Source organism: Columba livia, chromosome 8 (assembly GCF_036013475.1).
Source record: "Columba livia isolate bColLiv1 breed racing homer chromosome 8, bColLiv1.pat.W.v2, whole genome shotgun sequence".
In the NCBI taxonomy this organism is placed as follows: Eukaryota; Metazoa; Chordata; class Aves; order Columbiformes; family Columbidae; genus Columba; species Columba livia.
In genome coordinates, this window is record NC_088609.1 from 33,080,187 (window position 1) to 33,095,585 (window position 15,399).

General features: G+C 43.8%; 1 protein-coding gene and 1 long non-coding RNA gene across 21 annotated transcripts in view; one reads left to right on the forward strand and one right to left on the reverse strand.

Annotated features, from left to right (window-relative positions):
• Positions 1–8,397, reverse strand: part of BRINP3 (BMP/retinoic acid inducible neural specific 3) — a 231,184-nt gene extending 222,787 nt beyond the window's left edge. For 2 of the 3 annotated variants that reach the window (XM_065072811.1, XM_005508054.3), the window contains exon 1: positions 8,069–8,397. In XM_065072811.1, the coding sequence (XP_064928883.1) occupies positions 8,069–8,136 (68 nt within the window). In that variant the 5' untranslated portion in view covers positions 8,137–8,397. Of the gene's footprint in view, positions 1–4,697; positions 5,704–8,068 lie in introns of those variants that run through there. The other variant, XM_065072810.1, reaches the window with a different exon arrangement.
• A 436-nt stretch (positions 8,398–8,833) lies between these two features.
• LOC110363014 (uncharacterized) overlaps positions 8,834–15,399 on the forward strand; it is a 35,259-nt gene continuing 28,693 nt past the window's right edge. For 3 of the 18 annotated variants that reach the window (XR_010474421.1, XR_010474417.1, XR_010474425.1), the window contains exon 1: positions 9,005–14,981. This is a non-coding gene — a long non-coding RNA (uncharacterized LOC110363014). The other 15 variants (XR_010474423.1, XR_010474426.1, XR_010474424.1 and 12 more) reach the window with 15 other exon arrangements.

Sequence of the window (15,399 nt, forward strand, 5' to 3'; positions counted from 1 at the left end):
GTCTGGACCTAATTGCATCTCAGGATGGATAATACACAAAGTTTGATTGTGCAAGTAATAATTATGTCATGGGTACTGGGCAGCCTGCTATCTCACATAAATATGACACCAAAGCTTCCTTGTAGGTCTTGATATTTTACAAGTTTAGAAGAAATTACAAAGAAAGAAAAAAAGTCTCTCTAAAAGACGTCTTTCTTGTGAGCAGCATGTTACAAGAAGAGAAAATCTGGACTTTAGATCCTCATCACAAATTACAATCTCCCTACTGTTTTAATTCAGCTACGTGATAGTCTAAAACCACATTAGTACAAAATTATCACTACTTCTTGTTCTAGCTCACAGAAAAACACATTCTGACTTAGCAGAAAGGTGCTAAACTAGTGCTGAAAAGTGTTAAACTTACAGCTAATATCTTTTCAGTGCAGAATATGAGACACATCATCTGTTTATTAGAGATTACGTATCACTGCAGTCTAAGTATGAGGGTCATTGGTTTTCTTTATTATAGCCTCTTTTTTTCTTTTCTCCAGAAAGGCTGAGGAAAATAAAATTTTCTAGACTTTGCCTAGCCAAGACAAACCAGCATGAAGAAATTAATCTGATTTATAAACAAGAATACCTTTCAAAATAACCACTACTATCTCTTCAATATATGTGAATAAATCTAATAAACATAGGCTAACAGATAGCTTACAGGATACTTAGTAAGTTACTAAAGCTTTTAGTTTTTAAGCCAATGAGTCAGATTCGTATCCCACAGGAGCAAGGATTAAAAAAGAGAACATCAACAACTAATGGCCATCACCAACTAATGGCTGTATGCAAAATAAATTCATAGTCTCCAGAGACTGGCAGCAGGATGAGTCTCCACTTGCATGAACCTTACTGCTTTACATAAACAAACATCTTTGTTGGAAATGTTGGTACAAAACTAAGGAATAAAGTAATTAATCCAAGCAATTCTGAGCATTTACACATTCTCAAGGAAAAGAGGTAGGCATCAGCTCTGCCCTGTAGATCAGCCAGCAGTGCAGGATGGAAGAGCAGAAGGCTGAATGCTGACACCCTGCTTGCACTGTTTTTAAATCTTTCCTATACGTAAATACAAGTGCTGATATGATACTGAAGTACACATGTACCTATGAACTACACATATGTAAAAGTTCCTGTTAGAAATACAGTAATTCTAACTTTTGGAGCTGCACATTAAGGACAAACAAACAAAATATTATCCAAGGTAAAATTTGTTGTAATAAATATTTGTTCTGCTTGTCCTCCAAACTAGCATTGAACAGGGATCAATAATGGTTTAGGTGAAAAGTAGCTAATTAAAAATATACTCTTGGGCTGCCACCTCAATCCACAATACTATTTTTCAGCATGCAGTAGTATTTTTTATCAGTGATGTTAAGCCTCCTTAGAAACACAGATTTCAAATAGATGAGAAAAAAAAAAAAAAAGAAGAAGAAACTTATTTATAATGGATTTTAATAACCCCAGATGACTTCAGAGTGGTCACCCATGGTCATCCTTCAGTTAAGCAGTTGTTTTTTGTTATTTCTAATAGATTTATAAGTACTGAAAAAGCTAAACTAGCTCTACAGAGTCCTCGGTAGCCCTGAATAATGTGGGATTAAAGGTATAGAGTAGTGCTCTCATTCCCTAGATTTAAGTCCTTTCTTTCACAATGTATAACAAATAGCTTGGAAACCACTTTTCTCATTAATCAAGTGCTGATAGATGTGGCAGTGAAGGTGTTACTGCAAATTAGCAGAATCTTCTAATCACCATTAATGTGACTGCTATAGTAAAGGTATCTGACTGACAAGCCTTAGGATCCCACCTAATTATAAGAGAAACAACTATACTTTAAGAGTCCAAATTTAGCTATCAGTATAAATTGCCCGAATAATCTTCTTTAGTAGGTGGAAGAAAACCCATGGCCTTTGTGAGAGACTCGTTAGTTTAACATGAAAAGCTTTGCCATGGCCGAGTGTCCTTTTTTCTTCCCATCGGCAGGTGGTTTTGTGGCACCCAGAACACATGGGGACATTCAACGGGAGATGGGAAAAAGACTGTGCTAAAGAATCTGTCACATGGGGTGACCCAGGGCAAAAGAGTAATTCCAGAACCACGTGTGTAGAGGGATGAACGGTGTGGTGTGCATCATATGCCATTATATCTATGTATGCATATGTATACACAAACTGTATTTACACATGCACACTCCATGTGGTACCTATCAATGATTAAGTTCAGAGCTCGGAGTCCAAATTATTCACATGACAGTATCCAGCAGCATGATGACTTGAGTCACCAGGTGCTGAACGCCTGCAGCTCAGTGGGGCACTGCAGGAAATGGAGCTCACTTAATGTTCCCCAACTTCATCTAGAAAAACTTTGATTTATCAATGATGATAGAGCACTGAGACCTAAAACAACATAAGATCAGGTTAGAAATCATTCAGTTCTTTAGTATTTTAATGCTGTTTGACTTAAGCTATGCAAAACCTTCCACTGCTCAGTATGCAGCATGTAATTTCATGATGCTCACTACTTTTTTCTTAAACTGAAGTTCATTTTGCTTCCAAATTATTATCTTGGAAATTGATCTTGCTTTCAGTGAAGTTAATAGCAATGCTCTGATCTCCTTTAATTGTACAAGATCAGGCCCTCACTAACAGCAGACATATTGAACAACAGGAAAACAATGTTATGAATAGAATGTGATTGCAATTTTATTTTTTTAAAAATACCCTCTTTTATGAGTGTATAGGATGAGAGCATGAAGAAGAGTAAGATAAGTTCCCCATAAAACGCCTCACTGTAAGTTACTGCCTACAGCAGTCTAACAGGACAGTTTTCTTTAACACATTCTTTCTGAAAGAGTATGTTGGCTTGATTTGTCAAAATGTATTTCTGGTGATTTACTCCCATATAAGATTAGTAGTGTTTCAGGAGGAGAAAAATAAAATATAAAATAAAATAAAATAAAATAAAATAAAATAAAATAAAATAAAAATTAATGTCTACTTCTGTCTTTGAGGAGAGATGAAGATTTGGGAGGAATAAGGAAGGGCTGCACTAGGTGTATATGACAACTAGAAAACAATGTTTCCAGAAAATGCCATGTAATGCTCCCCACCACTCCTTTTTTCTTCTAAACACAAGCTCAAACAAATCAATTGATCTTCCAATTTTCCATTCAGATTTTCAAAAATTGCTGAAGAAGAAAGCTTGCTGGTAAAAAAGAGCTTTTCAATTGGTGGTGCATTTTTCTGTTGAAATCTCAAGCAAAAAATTTCTTAGACTGATCATAGTCAGGTATGATTACTCAATTTCAGATTAATCCAAATGAAGTAAACCAATTTTAGTCCCACAAATCATGGTCTCTACCTGGAGTTGAAAGGAGTGAAAAGTCACTGCATTCTGTGTGACTAAAGAAATAACTTTTCAGACACACATTGGTGTAAGCAATGAGTAGACATCTGTAATTAATTCTTCACAGTAGCATTCAGACAGTAGTAGAAAAAATGGGTAAGGATGAGACAATCCTCAAGTTGTTTTGTTGGCTTGCTATACAAATGCTGCCTTCTTCAGCGAGATCTGTAAAATGTTCAGCTGCTTGTTTTCGTGTTTCCTCGTTAACGTTTTCACTTACAGTGTTTCAGCATTTCATGAACAATCACCCCAAACACAGCAGCTCTGGTGAACTCAGCGTCTGGTGGGGAGGTTCACTCTTGCTGGAGGTGGATTAACTTACTGAAAACACAACATATTTTCTTTTTTTTTTTTGTTTGTTTTTTTGTTTTCTCCTCCACTTAAATTATGTACATGATTTAGAGAGGAAAAGTGGTTGAAAGCAAGAATTTGTAGGCAGTTTTTTTATGTAACTGATAATTAGCCAGCACTGCAATAGCATCTAAGACTCCGGTTCTGTTGCTACGCTTAGAGGGGAAGAGATAAAAGTCAAATGTTTCTATTCTCAAAGCTGGGTGTTACGGTAAAGCTGATATAGCATGTATTTAAAATGAGTAACTCCTTGTACGGTTGGAGTTGAGCATTGGCAGAAGTCTGTAAAGCCTGATATCTAAATGGATTGCTCCTCTGAAGTTATTTCTTATATCCTGTAAATGTAAGTAGGGCCACTCTAGCTTTATCTCTGCATGGTTAATGTGTCAGTCACTCATCTTGGAAAATACAGACTCTCTAAGGTTTTGACTTCACTTCTTTTTATAGCACTCTTTCGTGATGCCATATTTAAATAAAGTTAGACATGGGCTTTTCTAAGAAAGAAGTTATTTTTGTTTCTTCTGTCAGACTTGCTTGTCAGATACGTGTCTCTTAATCACTCTGTATATTTTTTTCCAAATCAGGTCTGTCTCACAATGGCCTTCATTTGATATGGATCCATGACAGATTTTGATGCTTCACTTATCACATGCGTTACATTTTTCTGCCAGTCATGAATTCATTTTACTTCACATGCATCTACTTGCCTAATCTCTAAAAGAAATTGTTACTACCTGAGACTGATGCAGTCTTTCAAAAAAATTCCTAAACAGTAAATCATACTGTATTCTAGCTTCTTCCCACTCTCTGTTCTACAAAATTTGACACTTAATGGAAGGTACACAGAAAATACACTTGGATTCCAAGTGAACCACAATACAGATTGCTGGTAATAAATCCCTTACCTTTTTAAATGCATGATGCTAAGTAGCACAGCAATCGCAGCCCAGAAAAGCACCTCTCCTGTCTTCCAGTACACCGTGACAGTTTACACCCTATTTTCTTTACTTTGCTTTTACACCATGCTACATCTAGTTCATGGTTCTGTTGCCCGGGATTGGCTGCTGCAGCTGTGAGGTGCACACAAGACCCATGCTTGGAGCACCCTGAATCCCTCTGTTAACTCTTCACAGCCAAGTGTCCCTCCCCGCAGCATTGGCAAGCCCATTGGGATGGGGCTGGAGCGGAGCATCACCTGCTCCCTTGAGGGCTGGATTTCTCCTCCCCCTAAGAAGTGGGAGAAGTTGCTGAGGCTGGTGAGGGGCCGGGGGTCCCGGAGTGCCCCCCACTCCTCTACCCTCTGCCTTCCCCTCGGTACCTCACCCAGGGGACACGCACAACTTGAAGGATCAGAGTAGGGTTAAGTCTGGGTGACCAGGCAGGCTGGGCACTGACCTGTATCTTTCAAGGTGTTTTGTCTGCCACAGCCCCCTACCTGGGTGCTACAGCCAATATTTGAAATTAGGAAATCAACTCCTGGCCAAAAGGGAGCCACACAGCTCCAGGGGAGATGAAGGCAGCACAGAAGGTGTAGGGAATCCTTGCTAGTGAAGCCAGACATGGACAAGCAGGGACAGTGGACACCTAAATGAAGGGAAGAGAGGGCTGTTTGGGACCATTCCTTCTAGAACAGGCCACCGGCTTGGGAGTTATTTCCACACTACCAGTCTTTTGTACAAAAAGCAAAAGAACCAACCAAAGCAAAGTCAGAAAACGCCAGGCTGCTGCCTGGCATTCCGATGTTTTTCTGAGTCATCCAGCCCGATGTGAAAAGAGGGTCTGGGAGTGCTGAATGCTGGAAATGAACCATCAAGGCTAATGGGAACCTTCTCTGTTAAGCATACCTCAAGTCTGCTTGTTGCAGCCACCCATTAAGCCTACATTAATTGCATTCATTTATTTGATGTTTATATGCAAAGGGTTTCGGATGTGTGACACCCTCCCTGCCCCCCCGCTCCTGCCTTTTACTGGGTATAGAAACGCCACCCGGTCCAACCTGTGTCAGTTTTACTACCCAGGCACCGTTTTACTGCTATCCATCACAGCGACTGTGATCTAAACAACTCCACTGCCCTCATCCTGTGTCCTACCATCTCCCACCCCCGTCGGCACAGAGGGAATACAGAGTGCTCTTAAACCTGGGAAATATCCTCCTGATGGGCATATAAATCTCTTCTGCAGAGCGCTATCATTTAACCAGCACGGTGAAGTGATGCTCACCGGCTGAGCTATTTCTACATCGAGTTAATCCCTCAGGACCTTCTGGGGTTTTTTGGTTTGTTTTTTTTGGTTGGTTGTTTTGTTTTGTTTTGTTTTGTTTTTTTCCAAGGTTATGTTTGTTTGGGTTTTGTTTGTTTGTTTGGTTTTTTTTTTTTAAGGATTAAAAATCAGGTAGAGCTTTGGGAAAGCGCAGATCTAGGTAATCCTCTGTACCCAGGAAGGCAAGGGCGGAAACTTTCCTGAGCAGCCTGGTGCGGGAGGATCCCAGCAGTAGCAGTGTCAGAGGCGGGTAATTGAGGAGAAAGGGCCTGGATTTGGTTAATTACCCCCGCCCCGGGGCAGGGGGAGGTGTGCGCGGCGGAGGGTGACCGGCCAGGTCGGCAATGGAGGTAACGGAAGACTCTCCTGGACGAGAGACTTCGGGGGGAGAACACTGTAAGGAAAGAAGGAGACATGGGGGGGTTCGAGCTGCTGGGAGAAGAGAGGAACTAGAGAAAGGATGAATTTTGGATCCCACTCTAGAAGGGATTTTTCACTCCCCATTTCCCGACATCAGCCAGCAATTTGGAGGCGAATGGGGGGGGGGGGGGGGCGGGTAAGAGGAGAAGGGCTGGGGAGCACTCCCGGGAGCACGGTATTGAAGGGGGCATTGATCTTTCCTATCCTCTGCCTTCCACCAAGAAATAAATTCGTATCTCGGGTATTTCTGACTGGCATATCTACCTTCTTGCAAGCTTTAGGCACCTTCCTTGTGATCTGTACATGTACTGTTTTGGAGACATGACTGCACACACACACACACACACACACACACACACACACACACACACACACACACACACTTTTCCTGCACACCAAATGGCATTTAAATGGAGCCCGGTCGATACCTCCCCATTTGAAGTAACATGTTCCCTCCCTACCTTCTGCTATTGAACGTGGGTGGATCTCTGTCGCTAATTAGAGACACAGAAATATTGGAAGTATTAGCCACAAATAGCACTCTAAAGGCACTTGTCCTTTTAACAAAAAGTATTTCTTTCCCTTGGTCCTCTATTTTCCTTTCAAAGTAAAGAAGCCCCTACTTGATTCAAAAGATATTCTATGGTTCAAAACGCGGCAGGTGGATATAGAAGTGAGTGTACGTGTTGCGAAGATGAGTCTTACTGCGCTCCTCAAGGCCAGCAAAAATATAGGTATTTCAGGAGGTGCGATGGGATCCAGAAATGCGAGAAGGACATGAAGAGACAGCAGGCAGCGGACGGGCAGGAGCAGGCAGCGGACGGGCAGGAGCAGGCAGGAGCGGGTAGAAGCAGACAGGAGCGGGCAGAAGCAGGCAGGAGCGGGCAGGAGCAGGCAGGAGCGGCCAGAAGCAGGCAGGAGCGGGCAGGAGCAGGCAGGAGCCGCGACCCGCCCGGCTCTCCCCGCCCGCATACCCCGACGCGCTGTCACCTTCCAGCACAAGCGACAGGACAGATTTGATTAGGTGTGAAAATCATTTCCTATCCCTTCTGGAGACTCCTTCCCCATCGTAAATCCAATGCAAGCTTCTTCAGGGGAACAGAAAGAGTAATGAACTTTTCCAGCTTATCTCCCCACGCAGACTTACAGACACTCTTGCTGACACGCTCACGACTCAACCACCAGCGATTTCTGTCCATTCTCCTAACACGGGGAGAAACCCTCAGCCCTTCCAGCACCCATGCGAGCGGTTGTATTGCAAGGGTTAAGCTAGCAAATGTAGCAGGTACAGCGCCTGATGGAAACATTAATAAAATGTGATGAATAAGCAGCGGAATGGTAAAGACTCTGCGAGTGAGACTGCGGCGCGGGTAGCAACTTAGTGCCGAGAGCGGCGGTAACGTGCGGAATGGATGTGGGCAAACGGGGTTGGTGCTTCGTGATTTCTTCGAGTACAGAAAGTGGAGCCAGCCAGGCTACTGAAAGGTTCAGAAGCAAGGCTAGGCGACTGAGAGGCTGCTTTGCTTTTTTTGATTTTTTTTTAAGTGTCCTTTATGTTGAAAACAAGCAATCTGAACGTGAAATAAAACCTACTCACCGGGTGAAACTGCAGAAAGCGAAGCGGCTGTGGGCAAAATGCATCCCGACTCCAAACATATAGTCCATGATCTTCGGCTTCAAGCTAGAAGAGGGCTTTGCACGGTGGTGAGACTTTGGAAACCATCGGCAGTTCTGTGTGGCAACAGTAGCGAGTGTAACAAACCATTCACACCGTGCGTGCCTCTGTGTGTGTGTGTGTGTGTGTGTAGGGGAGAGAGATGCTCAAGACCCAAAGAAAGGGGGGTGGGGGAAAGAGGGGGGAGGAGGAGGAAAGAGGGAAGGAAATCCGAATAGCAAGAGGAGTTGCGGGGAGGGATAGGATTTGCTGGGGTTAGGGTGGGTTTTTTTGGTGGTGATGGTAGTGATCCTCACGGATGGAATAACAAATCGTGGTACCTCAACAGCGGGCAGGAGGAGAGGGGTTTTGCCAAGCCAGGCGGAGCAAAGACAAGACCGCACCGAGCAGTGGGAGGCTGCAGCGAGGCGAGGCGGTGCGGAGAGGGACGAGAGGGGCTCTCATCCCACCAGCTGCTGCAGAGGGGCGGGCTGGGCTCCGGGGAGGGGGCTGCGCAGGGCTCCCCGCGCCCGGCTTGGGCTGTGCGGGACTTCGCCAGGCGCCCCCGGGGAGACCGAAGGCGGGAGAGCGGGAGGCGCTGCCTGCGCGGGGACCCGCGGAGAGGGGGACGGGCGGCTCAAGCTCCGCCGCTGCGCCGCGGGCAGCGACACAGGCGGGGGGTGCGGGGGGACACGGCTCGGCCGGGGGCAGCCTGGGGGAGCGGGGCACGGCCGGGGGGGCCGGTGCGGCGGGATCTGCTCCCGGGCCGCCTGCTGGGCGGCGCGGCAGCCGCTCCTCCTCCTTCACCGCAATCCAGCGAGCCACGGCGGCGGTATCGACCGGGTAAGAGCACCCCTGCTCCCAGCCGCTCCCCCTACGCTCGGCCAAGCCTTTGTTTCGGATCTTCCTTTTTTTTTTTTTTTTTTTTTTTCGTTTTTCCTCTCTCTCTCCCTTCTCTCCCTGCTGGCCCGGCTGTGGCCGCCCCATCCTCCCCGGCTCGGCCGGGCCACTCGGCCCGTCCCCGACAGGGAGAGGAGGCGCCGGGGGCCCTTGTTGAGTGGGGAAGCGGCTGCTCGGAGCGCCGCGGGGAGGCGGACATCGCGGCGAGAAACATCGGCGAGGCGGGGGGAGAGGGATGGGCGGAATGTGCCTGCTAATCATCCGTGCCCCCTCCCTGCCCTCTGTAAGCGAAGCATCCCCCGTTCATTCCCCCTTCACTCCCCCCTTCCCGGCACTTCCAGGCCCTCTGTATGGGAATCACGAGCAGGCTCGGTGGAAAAATCTCCCATAGTGGCTCCAGAGTGTGTGCTGAATTTCAAGGTGTGTGTGGGAGGGGGAGGCAGCACCAGCATTTATGGAGCTTGGTTACCCTCCCTCCCGCCCTCGTCCCTCTTCTATATATGTGCTGTAAGCAGGCAGGCGCCTTTATGGCTAATAAAAACGTGTTTCCCTATGTATAGTTAGACTGAGAGCTTGGCACCGGTAAACTGAAAGCCAGTCAGTGCCAGGGAGCAGCCTGCAGATGAACAAGAAGCTCTGGCATCCCTGCCCATGGGTAAGGTAGCCTGGCCGTGTTCACACCGTGCTTCCCAGGATAAGTCAGCACAGTGACCATGTAGACTATTTGTGATGTGTATGTTGGACAACATGGAGTGAGCACTAATACTATACCAGCTCCTGTCCGTTGTGTTATATGCTGTCTGCAAAACAGATCGTCATTTCTCTTGAGATTTTTGATCAAGAAGGTTTTTGTCTTCTCTCCATTGTCTCCCTAAGCACCAGTGTGGAATGTTGATGTAACATTTGCCAGTCTGGCAGTTTTATGTTTCCAAAATCCTTTGTGGGAGGTTCAGCAACTGCAGAAACCCACGATTCCTCTGGCATCGCATTTGTTTGTTCCCGTAAAAATGTTTAAACATTTCTATGCTAAAGAATTGTGCAGTGATCTGATCTCAGCAGTTATTAAGTCTACTTTGGTTTTTATTGTCTTTTTCTTTAGAAAAAGCAGCACAATTTTGTTTAGAGAGGAGGGAAGAAAAGGAGTGAAGAAAGGATGTTATGGTTAGTAAAGAAAAAAATGTATAGTCCACTTCAAGTGTAGTGGCTGTTAAATACGCATGATTCACTATGCAGTTATAAAAATGAAAGGCATACCATCTCGCTTCTTTGCCTCAGAACATACTTTCTCTTACAGCAACAAGTAGCACAGGCTCCTCTCCCTCTCTTCGCTCCCTCTCCCGCCTTCGGTCCATCCTGATGAAATGCCAGTTACAAAGGTCAGCCTGTTTATGTACAGATCACTGTGCTTCTTAGCAAAGACTGCTGTACATCAAGCCTACAATGTCTATCAAACAGACTTTTGGATTCAAGACACTCAATTAGAGCACTGTCCATTTTTGAACACTGATAAAATCCTAGAGAAAAGAAAAGACAAAGAGACATAGTGGGTGAGTGGGATGGATCAACAGTGCCAAGGTGTGCATGGGCAGCAATATCATATTTGTTGCTGCGAACACTGGCAACATCAAATGAACCTCTGTGTGTGTGTCTGTACAAAAAGGGACTTGCTGATATGCTAATGCTTTTCTGCTCTTCTCTTTAGGTTTCTTGTTAACCCTAATGATGTCTTAGGCTGAACTTGCTTCTGCAGCTGCTTCACACCAAAGGCAGCTTGAATCAGCCATGGAGAATTTTGAGCCTGACCACCCCTCCCTCCCCCCCAGTAAAAGCGAAGAGGTTGACTTCACCAGGCCTTGGCTCAGACCCTTCACAATTAGGTGCAGTTTTCATTTCAAAGCACCCAGCTGTGCAATGGACATGGATCTTTGTTTCACTGTGGTCCCTTCCTCTCCCTGCCAGCTTCTTTAATCTAGAGAGCAGCACAGTTTTGTTTCCTTGACTAGTATCACCTCCCCTGACCCTTTCCCACTTTAAATCTAGCAAGTGTATTGTGATATTATTAAATTGTATATAAATGCCCAATAGCTAAGGGTTAAAAAAAGTTGCCTTCAACTAACAACACGGATCTTCCACTGTGGGCTATCCAAGAGCTATCTGCCACCGTAGTTCCCTCTTAGCCCTTAAAATAGTCCTGAAGCAGAATTGAAGTGCTATAGAGGACTATGATGCCTTTTGTTTAATGGTTTTAATAATCTATGGCCTTATAATGTAACATTACAAAATCTCATAATGAGGCAGAACACTGAAGTAACAAACAATGGAAGAAACTGTACTCAATCAGGGCAGGAAATTACACCACCCACTGAAAATATTAAATCCAAACTTGTGATCAAGGTTAGCCAAGGAGCTGCACAGAACCATTCCTCCAGCCTTGTGGCCTTGAATTACAGGTCTTTAGGTTCCTTTATCCTGTAAATCTGTGTTAAATAGCAGTGTATATCTGTGTTGGTAAATGTACTTTTTAACAGCTTATCCCATAATATTTTATTTTTTTACTTCATTTAATCAGGCTTTTTCTTCCAGAACCTGCTGCATGCTTCTCTTTAGCTACTGAAAAATGCATGTAATTCGTTAAGCCAGTTCAGCAGTTACCCTTAGTTTGCAACAGGAAAACCTATTATGCAAACAATACTGTCACCTTTTTGAAGTACCTTCCCTCTCCTAGCTCTAATGAATTCTCTGCATGCTACTCTGCTGTAAATTCTCCATCTAAAAATTCCATCCACTACATGTTTCGTCAGGGGAAATTGTACTTGACTTTTGAAACAGGTGGGAGGAGCAAAATGATAACCTACTAAAGTGCCTTGCCCTTAACTGAAATCATGGCAAAGTAATTAAAGTTAGAGCAAAAAGTCTTAAACTTTGGACTGCTTATGTTCTTAGAGTTTTTGCTTAGCTGATTTTTTTTAGGAGTCTGATTTGAACGTCAAATTTGCATATTCAGCTAGAAAACATAGGGAATGCTTAATTTCCTATGTCTGGTATTCATATTTTGCTTTGAAAACAATGTGTCACATATTCCTGGGTTTCATTTCTAGTTACTATTTGCATCTATAAATTAAACTGTGCATCTAAACAAGTGCTAGATTTGCTCATTATGGAAACAAATGTGTTGTGTTTAGAATTTTGCTTTATACACATATCTGAGAAATATGGAATCATAGAACAGACCAGATTGGAAGGGACCTCAAAATATCATCTGGCCCAACGTTTTGTGGAAAAGCGACCACAGATAAGATTACCTAACACCCTACCCAATCGCATCTTGAAAACCTCCAGCAATGGGGACTCCACTATGGCCCTGGGGATGTTATTCCAGTCAATTATTGTTCTTACTAAAAAAAAATTCTTTCTGATGTTGACATGAAACTTCTCCCAGCGCAACTACTCTTTGTAGCCACCCTGTAAGTACTGGGACACTATGACAAGGTCTCCCCAAGACTTCTCTTCTCCAGGGAGAAAAGACCTAACTCCTTCAGTATTTCCTCACAAGGCAGTTTCTCCAGCCCTTTGATCTGCATACAGCTCTGGAGCTCTCAGCACAGGACAGATGTGGACCTGTTGGTCCAGAGGAGCTACAGAAATGATCCGAGGCTGGAACAGCTCTGCTGGGAGGACAGGCTGATAGAGCTGGGGTGTCCAGCTGCAGAAGAGAGAGACTGGGGAGACCTTACCGTGGCCTTTCCGTACTTAAAAGAGACAGATAAGAAAGATGGAGACAGACTGTTTGGCAGGGCCTGTTGCGATAGGACAAGGGATGATGGTTTTAAACTCGAAGAGATTCAGGCCAGACATGAGAAAGAAACTTTTTATATTGAGGGTGGTGAGAGCCTGGCCGAGGTTGGCCAGAGACGTGGTGGATGAACCGTCCCTGGAGACATCCCAGGCCGGGCTGGACGGGGGCTCCGAGCAACCTGAGCTGCTGAAGATGTCCCTGCTCATGGCAGGGGGGATGGACTAGATGAGCTTTGAAGGTCCCTTCCAACTCAAACTGTTCTATTATTCTATGATCATCTCCGTGGACCTCCTTCGGACCCTCTCCCATCTGTCTGCTTCTTTCATGAATTGTAGGGACCATAACTGGACACAGTACTCCAGGTGCAGCCTGACAAACGATGAGTAGAATGAGATGATCACATCTCTTGCTCTCTTAGTAACATCTCTGCAGATGCAGCCCAGGATTCAATTTGCCTTTGTTGCTGCAGCAGCACACTGCTGACTCATATGCAGCTTGTTGTCCACCACCAACCTATTTTGAACTATATATTTTTTTTCTTTAATGGAGATATGATTCATTTGAATAAAATTATATCCACTTAATTTTTATTTTCTTGCAGAGGAGATTATTTTTAGCATTTCTCAACATTTCAATGGCGAGGAATGATCTAGTATTGTAGAATCTCTTTAATTTCTCCCCAAAAGCTAGATCAAAGAAATATAGCATTAACAATGATTACATACTTGCCTTATCCTTTCTCAGAAGAGGACAAACTTAACGTGTTTGTTAATTTTTCAGGGTCTTGCTATCACTAAAACACCAATCTTCTAAGATAGGATAGCCTTGTATTTGCTATTTTCAGAAGATATTAATTGCAGGACCTGTGAGCTCACAGGAACTCACTGGACACAGCTAGACATACATATCTAGAAGGGATACAATACTATAGCAGTTGTGATGTTGAGGCATGAATGCCTCTAGTGTGGGCAATCTACTGCCCCCTGTTGGAAGATTAAATCTGTTCTGTAGAACCTTTACAGTTATTGTCTGCGCTAGGTTGGGTACTACTACAAGGTTGTCTTCTCATACTGCAAATACACACAGCAGCCTGGACCACAAACTGTGTCTTTGAATGAACAGAGGGGTTTAATGGCTCTACTGTGATAGACATTGTTTATAACTGTAAATTCTCCTTAAGACGTAGAGCCAATGAGGACTGTTGTCACACAGCTTGATAGGTGAAACCACATGACTTCTTCAAAGCGTTCCCAACCTTGACATTAGAACTTAAGTGGACAACAAAAAACAATGTAATTTCTTCCATATCCATAGGTCAATGGCAATAATAATGTGTTACAATACTGTTACTGACTTTTTTTTTTGCTGTGTTTTTTAAGCTAAGACATATTTTCTCCGTGTTTCCATAGCCAGTGGCTATGCAGGCAAAAATATGGACTTGGCATTTTTAAAGTAAACTCTGATGTACTCAGGCATTCACTTTTTCTTGCTAGCTGGACTTCAGAAAATCAGAAAAGACTTTCTTACATTCAAGAAAATAAAAAGATAATTAGAGAGAAAAAGGTAAAGGAGGAGATGCATTGCATTGTGGTGGAGAGTCTTATGCATTAAATACCTGTTTTTCTCAGGGAAAATGTGGCTGTGGTAGCTCAATACCAGAAGGAATGTCCTGTGGAACGGGTTCAATATGTATCTCCAGAAGCTGATACAATGGAACTGGAACGGAGGCCTCCCACAAGCACGGGGTTCACAAGCAGTGTGAGAAGCACTAGCCTAACGCTTCAGCATATTTGTAGAGAACGGAGGTTACTTTTAGTGTGTTCATGTTTAAATACAGAAGCCATGCATCTTCTATCAAGTGCCTATCCCTATGTGATTTTAGTGTTGTCACATAAGTAAAATCTAGCTGTCAATGTTGTGTTCTGAGTGGTCTGAATTGAGTCCCTTCCAGATTAGGCAAGGTATTAACACACAAAAAATCTGTATTTCAGAGAGCTCAGAATCTGAAATGTGTTTGAACTAATGATGGAGGACAGAAGAAGTGCTGAAATTACTAGAAGGCTCCTCAATGTGTTTTCTGTGGTGCATGTGAAAGAGCAAGACCCACTTTTGGACAAGTTTCTGGAAGGGCGATGGAGTCAAATGAAATTCTGATGCCTGGTACAAAAGACAGACTCGCTATAAGTTAAAGCAATTCTGTATTCAAGGTGTAAAAAATCCTGGTTAGAATCTATGCACTTTCCCTTTATGAATGTTTGCAGAAGTAAAATACATGTTCACAAGAGTGTATAAAAGAAATTAGTCATGGACCGAAAAGGGATCAGACAGGTACCAGTGATATTCTCAGCTGATGCTTTCTAGTGTCAAGGAGTTATACACTAGAAAGGCAGAGTTTTACAGGGTGGTTATGCTGGAAAGAAAGGAGCATGTAGAGAAAGCAATTTGCATTTGGAAAATAGATTATTTTACAGATATTGGTTCAAATTGATAGTCATTCTCTGAATAACATCTGGTGCATTATCTCAATAGATGTGGTTATGTCCCATAGAAATCAGCTGAGTAAAAGATCTGTAGTAAG